Genomic DNA, 18,488 nt, shown 5'->3' with positions numbered 1-18,488 from the left:
ATGCATTTTTCTCTGTATTTTCAAATTCGGAATTTCGTTTCTAGATGTTTTCCTGATTTCCCCTCTGCGCCTCCTGAAGAGGCTTGGGAAAGCTTGTTTTCAAACAATCCACATCAGAGAGGAATGATTTCTAGGATTTATGATTTAATTCTGGCACTAGGTAGTGAGTCGAGTAACAAAATTAGGAATGCGTGAGAAACGGAGTTAGGAGTACAGATAAGTGAGGAGTGTTGGGAACATGCTATAGGGAGATTACAGTCTACCACTTCTTGTGCTCATCTTGGACTTATACAGTTCAAAGTTTTAAACAGAGTCCATCTGTCCAAGTCGAGACTTTCTGTGATGTATCCGGACGTAGAGGACTAGTGTGATAAATGCCATGGCTCTCGCTGCCATCTTGCTCATATGTTTTTCTTCTGCCCTGATCTCCATGGTTTTTGGTCTTGTTTTTTTTTACCATCATGTCCATTATTCTCAGGGTAGATTTAAAACCTTGCCCATTGATTGCTGTATTCGGGATTCCTGATGACTCAGTTCCATTGAGCTCAATACAAAAGGATGTTATTGCTTTCACATTCCTTATAGCAAGACGTTCCCTACTGTTGCATTGGAAGTCTGATAAATACCCATGTATCTCCCAGTGGCTAAAGGACGTGATGTTTTTTCTAAAACTCAAGAAAATAAGGTATACAATGAAGGGTTGTACGGACAAGTTTTTTTTTTTTATAAATGTCATCCCTTTATCGTATACTTTATGGAGTTACAGACACTTCCCACTGAAATTTTTGTGCCTGTTGTTGGGTCATACAATATCTATATAACCAGCGATAGTTATTGGGTAGCCATGATGAGCTTCAACATGAGACCCACAAGGCGGTATCATCCCCAGAGTTCCAGCCTGAGACCCACGAGGTTGTCTCATCTCCAGAGCTCCAGCATAAAGTCAAGATCCTGCTAGAGGTCAACTAGATGACCTCGCAAGCCAAGTTCCTGTCCAAGGTCGAAGAGACTACTTCTCAAGCCAAGTTCCTGTCCGAGGTCGAAGAGGCGACCTCTCAAGCCAAGTTCCTGTCCGTGGTCAAAGAAGCAACCTCCCTCACCGAGTTCCAAATAAAGGTCAATGATGTGACCTCCCACGACAAGTTCCAGTCTGAGATCAATGAGGCTATTGACATGACCAACCAGGTTCTGCTCACGCCTGAAACCGAAATCACAGCCAACCAAGATCTGATCACACTCGAGTCTGCTGACCTGGCCAACCAAGTTCAGCCTGCAGAGTCTCTGGAGGACGATGCTCCACCTTCCTGCTCCGCTGAGGACGACGCTACTCTGACGACAACACGCTGCCTTCCTGCTCCACTGAGGACATTGCTCCACACTCAAGAAAGGCAGACAAGATGGCCCACCAAGTCAAGCACCTGTCTAAAGCTGACAACACAACTTCCAAAGCCAGGGTCTTGCCTAATGAACCAGTGAACCAGCCCCAGCCTCATGTCTGCTCCTCGAGGAACCTGCTACTTGTCGGACAATGCCTGCATTGTAACCTGAGGAGCTATGAAGACATTTTGCCCAGAGGACCAGGACCGCCAGGGGAGGGAGTGTATTATGGTGCTTCCTTGTGGGGTGAAAGCAAACTAGTAAAACCAGTGACCACATTTCCCATCATGCACTGCAGACTACAAACATGGCCACTAATCACGCACACCTGCATCCAATCTCACACGCACTCTCAACCACTGTATAAAGAGACTGCTTGAACAGAATTGTTTTGCGTAGTATTGCGTGTTCTCACCATACAAAGCTTTTGTACCGTTTCATTTCATGGTTTTTGATATTGCATCTAGTTTTTCGTTTGTGTTTCACCTGACCTAGTTTATGCCCATTTGCCGACAGCCTGACCTTCTGCCTTTTTGGACCACACTTTTAATTACTGATTTGGATTTGTCAACCTGCCTCTCTCTGATAAAAGTCTTTAACTGCACTTGCATCCAGTCTAACCTTCATTACCAGGATCATGTGACAGACTTGCACAAGCAACAAATTATTTAATTTTCTTAAAACGTATCCAAGCACTGAACATGTTTTTAAGCTCTAAATAAAAATCATATTGTTTTTTCTCTTGACTTTATGTACATGTGATCTTGAAGTAATCCAAAAATAATCAGATTACATTGTGATTACGTTACTGATTACATTTTTTATTAAGTAATTTGTAACTGTAATGGAATACATTTTTAAAGTAACACTCCCATCCCTGCTGCTTAGTTAGCACAAAGTGACGACCATCCTATGTTTTAAGCATGTTCTATTTTTGGGCATGTTCTGTGGAAAATATCGCTGCATGTCATGCTGGCATTTTGGCATATTTCATATTTTATGGACTGGTATCCCATCTAAAGTGTATTCATGTCCAGTGTTAATGGGACAGACTCCGGATGCACAGCAACCCTGACAAGGACGAAGCGGTCACTGAAGATGAATGACTGTCACTACAGTCAATGAGTGAATTAAGAAAAATCTTATAAAAGCCTATTAGCCTATAAACTAGAATAATACTTACTTTTTGTGAGAATGAGACTATTCATATGTGGCTTATGTGAAAATACATACTGAATATTACTGGTGCTAGATTTAAATCATTTAAGTACACTGCAAAAATGTCTGGGTTATGCATGTAACCCTGTTCAATGAGAAGAAGTGTTTAGCATAACAGTATGGGAGCGCCCTTGCGCCCTTGCGCGCGCGACCAGTATCTGAAACTTCTGTAAAATCATGCGTCTATTTAAAGGCCTGCCATGATCAGGTGACGTGGCACTTTAGCGGGTCACGTGAAACAAATATGGCACCTGTGAACCACACAGTCAGCCTCTATTATCTGAAGTGAAGACGCAATTCACAGGCCTGCCCTGGTATGACGAAGCTACGCAACGTCTTGTTCCCTTCTCAGGGGACAGGGTTACATGCGTAACCCAGATGTTCACTTTCAAAGGGAAATCGACGTTGCATTTAGCATAACAGTATGGGAATGAGAATACCCACTCTGTCATACCGAGGGTACGGCCTGTTCAAAAAGACCCAAGCCCGAGGGTCACTGCAAGATACTCGAGCCTGGGGTGGAATGAATATCCAGGCTGTAATAACGAATGAATGTGTGTGGCATAGACCACCCTGCAACAGCACACACATCCTGTAAGGATACCTCTTTGGACAAAGCCTTCAAGGAGGCAACCGCCCTAGTGGAATGAGCCCTTATGCCCAGAGGCATAGCAAAACCGCACGCCTCATAAGCAATAGAGATTGCTTCCACTATCCAATTAGAGATGCGCTGCTTTGACCAGCATCACCTCTACTGTCGCTGCTAAAGCAGACCAGCAGCTGCTCTGACTTACGCCACTGGCCAGATCGGTGGACGTAAGTACAGAGAGCCCTTACTGGACACATTTGGTGCATCCTCTTTTGTTCCGGTGTAAGGAATGGAGGAAAGCAGAAATCCTGCAACACCACAGGGTGGAGAGCCGATGGAGGCACCTTAAGAATATAATCCGGCCTGGGATACAGGAAGGCCTTGGCTAATCCAGGGGCAAAGTCAAGGCAGGAAGGGGCAACAGAGAGATCTCCTACTTGCTTGAGAGATGTCAGGGCCAGCAGAAGAGCTACCTTTAGAGTCAGAAGCTTCTCAGAGGCTGACTCTAAGGGCTCAAATGGGGCCCCTGACAGACCTTCCAAGACCACAGAAAGGTCCCAGGAAGGTATGCGCGGCCTGCAGATGGGCCTCAGCCGACTGACACCATGCATAAACCTTGAAGTTAGAGGATGTTGCCCCACAGAGGCTCCATCAACAGGAGCGTGGCTGGCCAAAATGTGCAGTTATTAGCTATTAGCTATTGCGCAGTTCACTGGGTCTACAGTGGATCCCTGCAGATGGGAATCTCCCAAGGACTGCCATCTAGCAGGGATATTATCTCTGAGAACCATATTCGAGTTGGCCAATAAGGTGCTACTAGCAGCAGATATAGACTGTCTTGGCAAACTCTCGCTAAAACTTGTGGGAGCAGAGCGATTGTGGGAAAAGCGTACAGATGTGACCTCAGCCACATGTGCACCATGGCATCCCGCCCTACATGTGTGGGAGGAGTGAGGGTGAACCACCGTGTGTTGTCTCCTCGGAGGCGAACACATGCAGTCCCGCTTGGCCAAACCTCCACCATATGGACTCCACCACTTGTGGATGGAGCCACCAATCCCTGGGCCTCAGCCCCTCAACAGGATGTCTGCCCACACATTCCAGTTGCCCAGAATGTACATTGCACTCACAATGTCATAATGGAGCCAGAATGATATCCATGCACTTTGTGAAGGTGCGAGGGGATAAAGCTAGCAATATTTCTATGTGGAAATATGCACCTTTTAGATCTATCGTCACAAACCAGTCCTCACACTAAATCTGTGGAACGATAAGTTTGGGCGTCAGCATCTTGAACCTGTATGTCCGAAGAGTACAGTTCAGATGATGCAGATCTAAAATTGGCCGCAAACTCCTATATTTTTTGCAGACCAGGAAATAACGGCTGTAAAAACCTCCCTCCCTCAGGGAACGGGGTACATGTTCTATGGCCCCTTTGTCCAAGAGGGATCTTACTTCCTGCGCTAACATCAGGCTCTGGTGTGTGCTGACTATTGTGGTGAGCACACCTCTGAACCAGGGGGGTCGAGCTCTAAACTGGACCCGGTAACCCTTTTCTACGGTAGACAGAACCCATGGAGACACATTTGGCAGTAGTTTCCATGCTGCCAGATGGCCTTTTAGTGATATTAACTATTCCACATTCTATTAGAGGGATAGCATTAAATTTTCGATGCCCTGTGACAGCTCGTTGACCAGAGAACACTGAAAACTTGGGACAGCCCTACAGTAGCACTGGGGGCTAACTGCCCTAACAACCTCATGTCCCCTGATACATCCCTCCACGGCCCCTCAGGACCACTCTTCTTTGTCTGCTTGGTCTTTATGACCATTCTCAGATCAGGCCTAGTAGCAGGCCGCGACTGTGGCTGCCTGGTTTCCCTGGCTGTCTGGGGGGGTTGGCAGGCTGCCATACTCACCTTCTGTGTCTCCCTCGCACTAGTGCTGGCCCAGGCTCCACTCGTGGATGCCCAGGTGAACTTGACACAACAGGGAAGGAACTGGCTGAATGCTGCCATATGTCGAGCTCACTCAGCAGGTCTGCTTGGTAGGCCTGCAACACTGTCATTGTCTGCAGTGACCCACAAGCAAGACTACTACTACATAGGCCTTGCCCACCAATGCCACGGTGGCCTTACACGGTGGCTTGGATGGCAAAGCCGGCCCCCCTAAATTACCTGCCATCGATGGAGAGAGGTAGCTTGCTCCACCTTCACCTAGGTCTCCTCCACCTTCAGCATAGCTAAATAGCCATGCCGTTCGTTCCCCACAATGGCCGAATAATCCAACATCGTGGGTTTATAAATATGGCTTATGCATTGTTTTCCCCGAGAAGCCTGATATTTTGTCATGCACTTCTGGAAGAAAGGGGAGTTTTCTGCAGTGTGAGGGATTTACTTTCACTGGGGAGAAACAAGCTCATCCAGCCTTAGTAATTACTTCAAGCAGCTCTTTACAGTGAGGGAAAAAAGTATTTGATCCCCTGCTGATTTTGTACGTTTGCCCACTGACAAAGAAATGATCAGTCTATAATTTTAATGGTAGTTGTATTTGAACAGTGAGAGACAGAATAACAACAAAAAAATCCAGAAAAACGCATGTCAAAAATTTTATAAATTAATTTGCATTTTAATGAGGGAAATAAGTATTTGACCCCCTCTCAATCAGAAAGATTTCTGGCTCCCAGGTGTCTTTTATACAGGTAACGAGCTGAGATTAGGAGCACACTCTTAAAGGGAGTGCTCCTAATATCAGTTTGTTACCTGTATAAAAGACACCTGTCCACAGAAGCAATCAATCAATCAGATTCCAAACTCTCCACCATGGCCAAGACCAAAGAGCTCTCCAAGGATGTCAGGGACAAGACTGTAGACCTACACAAGTCTGGAATGGGCTACAAGTCCATTGCCAAGCAGCTTGGTGAGAAGGGGACAAAAGTTGGTGCGATTATTCGCAAATGGAAGAAGCACAAAAGAACTGTCAATCTCCCTCGGCCTGGGGCTCCATGCAAGATCTCACCTCGTGGAGTTGCAATGATCATGAGAACAGTGAGGAATCAGCCCAGAACTACACGGGAGGATCTTGTCAATGATCTCAAGGCAGCTGGGACCATAGTCACCAAGAAAACAATTGGTAACACACTATGCCGTGAAGGACTGAAATCCTGCAGCGCGCGCAAGGTCCGCTGCTCAAGAAAGCACATATACATGCCCGTCTGACGTTTGCCAATGAACATCTGAATGATTCAGAGGACAACTGGGTGAAAGTGTTGAGGTCAGATGAGACCAAAATGGAGTTCTTTGGCATCAACTCAACTCGCCGTGTTTGGAGGAGGAGGAATGCTGCCTATGACCCCAAGAACACCATCCCCACCGTCAAACATGAAGGTGGAAACATTATGCTTTGGGGTTTTTTTTCTGCTAAGGGGACAGGACAACTTCACCGCATCAAAGGAACGATGGACGGGGCCATGTACCGTCAAATCTTGGGTGAAAACCTCCTTCCCTCAGACAGGGCATTGAAAATGGGTCGTGGATGGGTATTCCAGCATGACAATGACCCAAAACACACGGCCAAGGCAACAAAGGAGTGGCTCAAGAAGAAGCACATTAAGGTCCTGGAGTGACCTAGGCAGTCTCCAGACCTTAATCCCATAGAAAATCTGTGGAGGGAGCTGAAGGTTCGAGTTGCCAAACGTCAGCCTCGAAACCTTAATGACTTTGAGAAGATCTGCAAAGAGGAGTGGGACAAAATCCCTCCTGAGATGTGTGCAAACCTGGTGGCCAACTACAAGAAACGTCTGACCTCTGTGATTGCCAACAAGGGTTTTTAAACCAAGTACTAAGTCATGTTTTGCAGAGGGGTCAAATACTTATTTCCCTCATTAAAATGCAAATCAATTTATAACATTTTTGACATGCGTTTTTCTGGATTTTTTTGTTGTTATTCTGTCTCTCACTGTTCAAATAAATCTACCATTAAAATTATAGACTGATCATTTCTTTGTCAGTGGGCAAACGTACAAAATCAGCAGGGGATCAAATACTTTTTTCCCTCACTGTATATGCTGCTCTCAGTTTTAAGTACACCATTCTGGCTCCTCGGAGTCAGAGAGGAATTATTACTTTTATTTGTATGTGTGTGTTTTTTTCTCTCTTTTTTTCCCCCTTTTGGCTTTCCATAGCGAAATGAGGAGTCGCGATGCGAGCTCCAAAATCCAGCGGAGAGCCAGACCCAGAAGACAGAGCAAGAGATAGAGCAGCGCTCATCACTGGCTCCTCTTCCGGATCCATAAGAGATCCGCCGGACCTGAGACGGCTAGCTGCCTTGGTAGTGGCCGGCCCAGATCCGCAAGGCTCTGAAACCCAACTCGCTTCAGCTTCCGAGAAGAGAGCGAGTCACAAACGGAAATGCCTGATGTAGGCGTTACAATGCGCAGCCCCTCGAGGCTGCCAACGCATACTCAACCCTAGACACAGAAAGTGTGCACTACTCCCTGTGATGAAATGGGAGCAAGCCGTAACACACTTCCTGAATTGTCTCACTCATATTTTTCTCTCGCGCTCATTCCTTTTTTCTTCTTCTTTTTTTAAAGGGATAGAAAAGATTTTGAGAAAAGATAGAGAGGAAATGAAGCATCTTTTGTTTCTTTACACAAACAACCGACATGCAGTCTCACTGAAGATAATAAGGCTGACAGTGCGGTTCACAGGTGCCATATTTATATCAAGCGACGCGATTAATTGCCACGTCACCTGATCATGGCAGGCCTATAAATAGAGGCATGATTTTACACAAGCTTCAGATACCGGTCACTTGCAAGGGCGCTCCCATACTGTTATGCTAAACGCAACGTCGTGTTCCCTTTGAAAGGGAACAGCAAGTGGTGAACCTTTCCTAGGACAACAAATGTTTCAGGGCTGACCCTGTGTGCATTATCAGAGTCAATGATGTTAATTGTCTGTGTATAATATGTATGTTACCAGAGTTGAAGGTACATGTGTATGTGTCACTGGAGTTGCCAATGTTCTCTGTGGCTGGAGCACAGGAAAACTTACAGGAGATTTCTTGTGAGTTTTCTCTCAGCATGTATTCAGTGTTCTCTTCATGCCCCAGTTCTCCTCTTCTCTCTCTCTCAGCCATGGGCACCAATGGCTGCAGCAGCTCAGATGATCCAGAAGAGAGTTCAAACACTGACCCAAATGAACCATATGGCAAGGGCCTGTTGGCCTGATTCCTCATCTACATACACAGATACACACATAGCTTTTGTCAATTTAGGTTTAAAAACACATTTTACAGTTTCAGTATGAAAATAAAAATACTAAATAATTGGCACTTGACTCAATTTCTTGAACAAAAATGGAAAAAAGTAATGTTTCATTTTGTAATGTTTAATTTGTTCTAGAATAATTTTAAAAATCTATATATTTTTTCCCCACGCAATGGATTGCTTTAGTTTCTTCATTTCAAGCTTCTGTGGCAATTCCCAGGACATACTGTACATAATTACAATAAAGTGGGTGGGTTCGGTTGAAAAATTATTCATATTCCAATGATTATGTGCGGGTAAAATTAATTTATGTAAACAGGAAATTATTTGCATAATTTAACATAATGTTCTCATATGTATTTGAAAGGGGATTTGATTCTATTTCTATAAATATGCTACAATTAAGATATAGATAAGGGATTTTCATACTGACATACATGATATACAACTGAATTACTACAAACTCAAGTGATGGCATGGGTCAAGAGCTAATGCTAAACAAAACAAAAAGTTAAAAGGTACACACTGTTACAATACAAAACAAAAATACGATCTCTCACATCCACTAAACTAAACTGTTCCGTTTCTTACTCTCTCTTTCTCACATACACTTACATCATTCTTCTTAACTTTGAAAGCAGAGACATCATAGAGAGTGCAGTAGCCAATCAAACGGTTCCCTGGATAAAGCGGAGGGATCTCATTAGGTGAGAGGAGAGCCTCTACGTTGTCTGGCACGTACCAGTCAATGCGCACATCTGTCAGCGCAGGTTCCAGAGCTTTCTTCAGACACTTTATCAGCTACAACAAGGCAATCATCTTTAACAAAATGCACTTCACATTTCATATGTAATTAATCATCTGACATTTCTGAGATATTAAATTCCCAACTTGCCATTTCTATGCCTTAATTGTCTTTTTGTTTGCATACTTTAGCTTTTTTTTCAATTAATTTAGTTTATATTTCATACTTTTGTTGATATTTTTTTAGTTAAAAAGGTGACAGAAATACATATTCACTATTGAATAAACTAATAAAGTGCAAGAGATTTACATTTACATGTTTTACTTAATTGACTCACTGATTGTCATGTCATTTTTAACATGGTTTCAAGCAATTATAATTTTTAGCATGACACCATATGAACAGTTTAAAAATAGGCAACATTTGTCCAAATGACATCTTTTCTGCATTTTTTTTTTCAGAAACATTTTTATACACCCTCTTTCTGTTGTGTGTGTCCACTAGATGGCAACTGTGATCTCTCACTTTTGGCTGCAGTCTCTCATCATCACATAGAAATTCTGCTCTTCCTCCCGTCAGCTTGGCAACACCGTGAAGGAGTCTCCTGCAGGCCCTTGACCCTAGACCAAGTCCAAAACATCTACATACATGTTCAGACACACACACACACACACACACGCACACACACACACACACACACACACACACACACACACACACACACGACAGCTCAATCATTCTATTCGCTAAATAAATTGAGGTGTTAGGAATGTTTATGGTGCAGATGTGACTGACCCAAATCAAAATACAAACACCAGTACTAACATTAACCCTTATTTGATTTCCTCCCTACATTTTCAAAACTAAATCCCTTCTCACTTATTCTGGCACACATAGCCAGAGTAAGTGAGTAAGTCTTTAGTATTCCTCTGGGAATAATCAGGTCCATTTCACTAATTGAATGTCTAAGGAGAGCAGGAGCCAAAGACACACACACACACACACACACACACACACACACACACACACACACACACACACACACACAATGCATAGACTTCAGCTCAGGCCTGTTTGGGCAGTAGGCTCCTGAGTGTTTATCAATAACTGGCTCAGTTTTGAGACACAGCCAATACCCCCTAACAAAAATTGTCACTGCACAAAGAATCATCAATAATCTAAGACTGTACAATAAGTACCACTTTGCACATACACTGGTGCTTGAAAATTTGTGAACCCTTTAGACTTTTTTACATTTCTGCATAAATATGACCTAAAACATCATCAGATTTTCACACAAGTCCTAAAAGTAGATAAAGACAACTCTATTAAACAAATGAGACAAAAATATTATACTTGGACATTTATTTATTGAGGAAAATGATCCAATATTACATATCTGTGAGTGGCAAAAGTATGCAAACATTTCCCGTAACTGTTGATCAGTCCTGCACATTGGCTTGGAGGAATTTTAACCCATTACTCAGTACAGAACAGCATCAACTCTAGGATGTTGGTGGGTTTCCTCACATGAACTGCTTGCTTCAGGTCCTTCCATAACATTTCTCCTGGATTAAGGTCAGAACTTTGATGTAGGCCCTTTAGGAATATAATCTTCCTGATACAGGAAGGCCTTGGATATTCCAGGGGTGAAGTCAAGGCAGGAAGGGGCAACAAAGAGCTTGTAGAGCTCCCACTCGCTTGAGAGATGTCAGGGCCAGCAGAAGAGCTACCTTTAAAGTCAGAAGCTTCTCAAAGGTTGACTAAAGGTTCAAATGCAGCACCTGACAGACCTTCCAGGACCACAGAAAGGTCCCAGAAAGGGATGCATGGTCTGCAGCTTTGCCTCAGCCGCCTGACACCACACATAAACCTCGACGTTAGAGTACATTGCCCCAAAGAGGCTCCCTCAATAGGGGTGTGGCTGGCCAAAATGGTGGCCACGTAGACCCTGATTGTAGGAGGAGCCATCCCAGCTAAGAAACATCCTTGTAAGAACCCCAGGACTGTAGCTATTGCACAGTTCACTGGGTCTAGCTGATGTTCCTCACACCCAAGACAAAAAGTTGCCACTTGAGCGCATACAGTTTCATTGTGGATGGCATTCTAGCATTCTACAAGGTCTCTGCAACCTCAGTTGTGAGACCAGAATCTATGAGCTGGTGCCCCTTAGGGGCCAGACCCACAGTTTCCATAGTTCAAGCCGAGGGTGATAAATCAGCCCTCCGGCTTGAGACAGTAGATCCTTGCGGATGGGAATCTCCGAATTAGTGCTGTCTAGCAGGGATATAGTCTCTGAGAACCATATTCGAGCTGGCCAATAAGGTGCTACTAGCTGCAGACGTAGACAGTCTTGGCAAACTCTCGCTAGAACTTGTGGGAGTAGAGCGATCGGGGGAAAAACATATAGATGTGACCTTGGCCACATGTGCACCATGGCATCCAGCCCTAATGGTGCATGAGGAGTGAGGCCGAACCACAGTGGGCAGTGTGTTGTCTCCTTGCAGGCGAACACATCCACTTCCGCTTGTCCAAACCACCGCCATACGGACTCCACCACCAATCCCTGAGCCTCCGCCTCTGCCTCAACTGGATGTCTGCCCCCACATTCCAGTTGCCCAGAATGTACATTGCACTCACTGACAAAAACTTTCCCGCTGCCCAGAGAAAAATTTGTTGTGCCTGACTGAACAGGGGGAGCAAACATCATCCTCCCTGGTGGTCAATATATGAGACCATCGCTGTGTTGTCTGTCAACACATGGTGACCTCTCAGTTGAGGAAGAAAGAATTTCAGTGCTAGAAATATGGCTCAGATTTCTAGGCAATTTATGTGCTGCTCTAGAGACCGTGAGCTGCACAGCCGTCTAAGACCACGCCCCAGCCTGTGAGGGAGGTGTCTGTCATTACCGTCTTGCAAAAAGGAGACATCCCTAGAGTGTGACCTGAGGCTAGAAACCGGGGACACTTCCAAATTCTCAGAGCACGTAGGCATCACTGCGTGACACTGATTACTCTCAGAGGTTTTGTCCTCGCAGGAAGCCCCCAACGTTTCAGCCACCACTGAAATGGTCTCCTGTGCAATAGGCCCAAAGGTATGATGGTATGCTGCTGCCCTAAGCTCGAATAGTCTCTCATAGGGAATGGAGGGGATGTCAAGATCCAGCTTTATCTTGCTCAATGTTGATAGGATTGACCCTACACATTTTGGGGATAGAAATGCCCTCATCGTAGTGGAATCCTTATAACCTCTAGAAAAGTTGTCCACTCCACTGGAGACAGCATACTTTTCTGAGGTTCAGCCTGAGCCCTAAGCTCTTCATGCGGGCGAAAACAACATCTCAGTGTTGACCCACCACTTCCCTGGATTGTGCTAGAATTAACCAGTCATCCAGCTAGTTTAGTACACGGATGCCCTGGAGTCACAATGGAGCCAGAATGAAATCCATGCACTTTGTTAAGATTCAAGGGGATAAAGCTAGCCCAAAGGGAACAACCTGATATTGGTATGTGTTGCCTCCAAACGCAAACTTCAGGAACTTCCTGTGACTGGCCAATATTTCTATGTGGAAATATGCACCTTTTAGATCTATCATCACAAACCAGTCTGAAAACTGAATCTGTATGTCCACAGAGTACAGTTCAGATGACGCATCTTAAATTGGCCGCGTAATCCACTCATTTTTTGCGGACCACTAAATAACGGCTGTAAAAACCTCCCTCCCTCAGGGAACGGATACATGTTCTATGGCCCCTTTGTCCAAGAAGGATCTTACTTCCTGCACTAATGTGCTCTGCTCTGTGCTGACTATTGTGGTGAGCACACCTCTGGACCGGGGGGGTCGAGCTCTGAACTGGACCCGGTAACCCTTTTCTACGGTAGACAGAAACCATGGAGACACATTTGGCAGTAGTTTCCATGCTGCCAGATGGTCTTTTAGTGACATTAACTTTTCCACATTCTATTGGAGGGAAAGCATCAGATTTTCATTGCCCTTTGACAGCTTGCTAACCAGAGAACACTGAAAACTTGGGACAGTCTTGGCTAGGAGAGGGCCTATAGTAGTACCTGGCCTAACAACCTCATGTCCCCTGATACGTCTCTCCATGGCCCCTGAGGCTCGCTCCTCCTTTATCTGCTTGGTCTTTATGACCATTCTCAGATCAGGCCTAGTAACAGGCTGCAACTGCAGCCGCCCGGTTCCCCTAGCTGTCTGTGGGGGGAGGCAGTCTGCTGTACTCGTCTTCTGTACCTCCCTCGCACTAGCGTTGTCCCAGGCTCCACTCGGATGCGGATGACACAACAGGGAAGGAACTGGCTGAATGCCACCGTATGTTGAGCTCACTCAGCAGGTCTGCTTGGTAGGCCTGCAACACTGCCATTGTCTGCAGTGACCCACTACTGCATAGGCCTTGCCCACCAACGCCACAGTGGCCTTACATGGTTTGGATATCAAAGCCGGCCCTCCTAAATTACCTGCCTTTTATGGAGGGAGGTAGCTCGCAAGCGCCTCCTCCACCTTCAGCATAGCTAAATAGCCATGCAGTTCATACCCCATGATGCCTGAATAATCTGACATCGTGGGTTATAAATACGGCTTTATGCATGGTTTCCCCCATAAGCGTAATATTTTGTCATGCACTTCTGGAAAAAAGGGGAGTTTTCTGCAGTGTGAGGGATTTATTTTCACTGGGGAGAAAAAGGTCATCCAGCCTTAGTAACTTCATGCAGCTCATTATATGCTGCTCTCAGTTTTTAGCACACCCTTCTGGCTCCTCGGAGTCAGAGAGGGATTTTTATTTTATTTTATGTATTTATTTATTTGTATTTGTGTGTGTGTGTGTGTTTTATTTATTTTGGCTTTCCATAGCGGAAAGAGGAGTCGCAACGCGAGCTCCAGAATCCAGCAGAGAGCCGGACCCGGAAGACAGAGCAAGAGATAGAGTCTTCGGCTCCTCTTCCAGATCGATACGAGATTCCCCGGATCTGGGCTGGCCGCTGCCAAGGCTCTGAAACCCAACTCGCTTCGGCTGAAAAGAGAGTGAGTTGCGAGCGAGCGAAGCTGCCTAATTTTTAAGGCGCTCAGAATGCGCACACTCAGACCTCTCAAGGACTGCCGTGGCATACCCCAGCCCTAGACACTTCACACAGAAAGTGTCCTTCCCGTGATGAAACGGGAGCAAGGCGTAACACACTTCTTGAATTCTCTCACTCATACTTTTCTCCCTTTTTTTTAAGGGACAAGAAAAGAGATTTTTTTTTTTTTTTGGAAAAGATAGAGAGGAAATGAAGAGCCTTTTTGCGAGCATTACACAAACGACCGACATGCAGTCTCGCTGAAGATAATAAGGCTGACGGAACGGTTCACAGGTATCATTTATATATCACGAGATGCGCTTAATTGCCACATCATCTGATCTTGGCAGGCCTATAAATAGGCATGATGTTACACAAGCTTCAGATACTGGTCATGCGCGCGCTTCCCACAGCGTTCAGCTAATGTAACATGGAGTTCCCTTTGAAAGGGAACTAATTTTTCTATTTTTGGAGCTGTGTTGTGCCAACTTTTTGTTCCTTTTTTAAAAAAATTTTGTGGTTAAGCACCATAATTGAGCTTTTTTGGCCATCAGATGTGCGCACTTTGTGTTGAATCTTTAAATAAAAATGTAAAACTATTAGCTAATGAATTCAGTATTTAACCATATTTGAATACTTACTTGCCTGCCAATCACCTCTCCAATTGCTGAACATTTCATTTACCTTTTTTTTTTTTTTTTTGCATTTTTGCATTTTTTTGGGACGTGCTCTTTAATTTAAAAATTACTTGAAAACATACTTTGGTTTAAGTAGTCATTAAGTGTTATTCTTTTCCTTTGTTGTTATGCTTCCTTCTAAAGCTATATTTTCAACAATAGGGATCCGGCCTGAAAAAAAATAATGAATTATTCCAGGTTGTCCACTGCTAACTTAAAGTTCAAATAGAATCCTACAACAGAAGGTTTCATTTTCAGAAAAGGTTTCAGTAACCCCTTTAAAATCCCTAAGAACTCATACAAGAGCCCTTAATCATAAGGCTTAATCAACGCAAAACTGAGCACACATGCATTTTTTCTTGCGATTGTGAGATACTAACATTAATTGGATCGCTTGGTGATAGTGTTACATATTTACCAAACAGGACTTTATGTAAAAGTGTTTGCTGGAGGAATTTATGTTTTAGGTGTTACCTGGCATTACAGGTGTTCCTCCTGACCAATTCCAGAACTTGGCCGACGTTGATGAGCGAGCCATCAGTGAGGATGAAGAGCTGTCGAGGGCAGCTACGATGAGCAGGCTGGTGGTACACCCAGGACAGTGCCCCCAACAGGTTACTGCCACCCAGATCCGCATGCAACTTCTGTACATAATCTAATACCTGGGCCATAATAATCTTTTGAATAAAGATAGACAGAGATGAGGATTTATTTACATAAATTCACTATCAATGCCTTACATAGTTCAACATTACATTAGTAGTGTGCTGCCATAGTGTCACTGTTTTCAAATGCTTACTGAAACAAGAATTTGACATGACAAAATTTTCTAGACATCTTGCAAGGATGTATAACCTAACAGTCGGTATCAACTGATAACGCCAAAACTTGTTTTGAAACAGTCAATATGCAGGGCCATGCACAGACATTTTGAGGGGCAGTGGCCGAACCAAAGAATAAAGAAATCAGTTTTAATAGAATTAACTGCTGATAATAACAAACTATTTACATGTGGATCTTTGTCTATTTCACAATGTAACACTCTTAAACGATGGGCGAGGAGGAGGCAGGAACCACTGAACATAAACAACTTTAATAATTAACAGAACTCAAACCTAACAGAAACACACAAAAATAATTTTCTCTCTAGAACATCCAGCCACTCATTTATTGCTCTCTCCCGCTGATTAAACTCACAGCCTTGCCCCCCCTTCAGGTGTCAGATCTCTTTTGCTAGTCATCCTATTTAGGCTAACGATAAGAATGACTGCAGGCTACTAGACATAGAACCAGTATGTCTTACAGTTACACCTCCTCCCATGATAAAACAGTACCCCATTTTAAGGGAAGCTATTGAGGGAATTTGACATATAATTGCTGATTTGGTCATCCGAGGCATTCTTGTCAAAGCATGCAATTCCTCCTCTTCTCTTCTCTGGCCTGTGAGGAAAGCTGGGCCTAAGACAGAGACAGCAGGAAGTGCAGCAAAATCCCTCTGGCAGTTGATTATTGTGTTGTGTTAATGATTGCATTGTAATGATTGAATTCCACCACATGTAGCTGACCTAAGCACCATTTTTGATGGCATTCCAAATTCATACATGGTGTTTTCAATTATTGATATGGCTAATAGTTTTTGGTCTGTGCCTTTACATCCAGATAGCCAGCCATGGTTAGCTTTCTTCTTTGATGGTGATCAGTATCAGCAGACATGACTCCCACAGGGCCTCCACAACATCCCAACATTGTATCATCAGGCATTCAGGTGTCATCTGTCAGAGTGTCCAGTTAAAGATTCAGTGGTACTTCAATATATCGATACAATTCTTTTAGCCTCACCTGATATGGAAGTGCATAACAGAGAGTTGTTAGCATTGCTTACACATCTTACACATTTTACGTTTAATCTGACATGCTTGGTATGCAGATAAATGAGTGAGACCTATGCTTCTTTTAGGATATGTAGATGGATAATCAACTGGCCAGTGGTTATAGTATGTAGAATAGTATAGAAGGTTTAAGCTTGCTTTGTGAAATATTTTTCTTATTTTCCATGATTATTATTCAATCATTTAAGATCGTTTCAACATGATTTTTTTCATACTCATGAGATTTGTGGGTTTCTGTCCTTGATTTTGTTTTTTATGCATTTTGTCTTTTGTTTTATGTTTTTGTCTTATGTTTCTCCTTATTAGCCTTGAGTATGAAGTTTGCACATACATATGAGTATAAAAGCCAACTGTAACATATGTTTAGACTAAGAAATGATGGAGTGCCCATGCTGTCTTTGCATGCATAATAAACCTCTATTTATAGAGGTTTATTATATACATAATATACATGATATACATGACTATACCCTGCCTCTTGGTTCTTGGTCTCCTGATTCTTCAAACATCTTACTTCTGGTCAAGCAGCAGCATTTTGATCATCCAGAAAAAATTTACATCAAAGCAAAGGTTAAATTGAAGTTAACACTGTGTAACAGCATGTTTGCTTCTCCTGCAGCTGGGTCAGGTGGCTTAGACTTTGTCAGATATTTCAGGAATTGCACAACTGCCTGGGATGCATTTTCTGAAAGTCTTAATGGCTCTTTCCCTGAAGCTCCATCAGGTGTCTGAGAGCTTCTGAAGCTCAGCGGTACGCTGGTCTGGATTAAGGGCTTGCTGTGTTTGTACAAATACTCCATGCCATTTCATGGAGTTGGCAATAAAGGTGTAAAGTTTTTCAATTACTGTGAAAAAAAAACCCCTGACAATATGTATCCTTGACTTTGCACTATCAACTAATAAAAGGTTCAAGAAATGATCATGGCAAAAAACATATAATAACTTTTCTTTTTTCTTTTGCCTTCTGGGCTGTAGTCCTTTGTGACGCCTGCTCATGTTGGCTGCTAAATCATAACCCTGGCCATGGATGTCCTCAACTTTCAATATGTTCTCCTTCAGTAAGTTCATTACTAGGTTTTCAAGCTCTTCTCCCGTTGTTGACTGAACATCACAGAGATGAATGAAGCGTTCTGTTATGGTAATTTCATGTACATAACACACAACAAAAAAACACCTGTGCAATATGTGATACATCAGTAGTCTCATCAAGAAAAATAAACAATATTGATGCTTCCCTTACTTCCTTCGGTATGGCCCATTTCACATAAATAGCCATTGCTTTAATTAGGTCATTTTGTATTCTGTTGGAGAGGAGCGACACCTGTGTTTTTTTTATATGATGCTTGTTTTTCCTTGATGTCAAGATGAAGTTTAAGGACACTGAAATTTCCTTTGTTTGAACTTGAGAGGTTTTCATCATCACCTCTTAAGGCCATGCCTTGTTTTGCTAAGTACAATAACAAAACAACAGGTTGATAATCTCCCGAGATAATCAACCTGTTGTTTCGCCTTTCTCTTTCTTTCACATTTCACATTCTTAAAGGCCACATCTATATATAACACACAACATTAATATGCAGAGTGCTTTCAAGACGCTGACGATTTCATTTGCATATTGCATGCTGTGTGGTAACATTATTCAGAC

At 43.5% G+C, this 18,488-nt stretch overlaps 1 protein-coding gene across 1 annotated transcript in view; it reads right to left on the bottom strand.

Annotated features, from left to right (window-relative positions):
• The window catches only part of vwa5b2 (von Willebrand factor A domain containing 5B2), a 149,928-nt gene that overhangs the window by 40,764 nt on the left and 90,676 nt on the right, over positions 1 to 18,488 (bottom strand). The window contains exons 10-13 of the mRNA XM_017496114.3: positions 15,429 to 15,631; positions 9,727 to 9,841; positions 9,072 to 9,257; positions 8,242 to 8,425 (exon numbers count right to left, since the gene is read on the bottom strand). Of these exons, the coding sequence (XP_017351603.1) occupies positions 8,242 to 8,425; positions 9,072 to 9,257; positions 9,727 to 9,841; positions 15,429 to 15,631 (688 nt within the window). The remainder of the gene's footprint in view (positions 1 to 8,241; positions 8,426 to 9,071; positions 9,258 to 9,726; positions 9,842 to 15,428; positions 15,632 to 18,488) is intronic.

The sequence above is a fragment of the Ictalurus punctatus genome, chromosome 20 (genome assembly GCF_001660625.3).
Source record: "Ictalurus punctatus breed USDA103 chromosome 20, Coco_2.0, whole genome shotgun sequence".
Classification (NCBI taxonomy): domain Eukaryota; kingdom Metazoa; phylum Chordata; class Actinopteri; order Siluriformes; family Ictaluridae; genus Ictalurus; species Ictalurus punctatus.
This window is presented reverse-complemented; position numbering and strand designations above follow the sequence as displayed.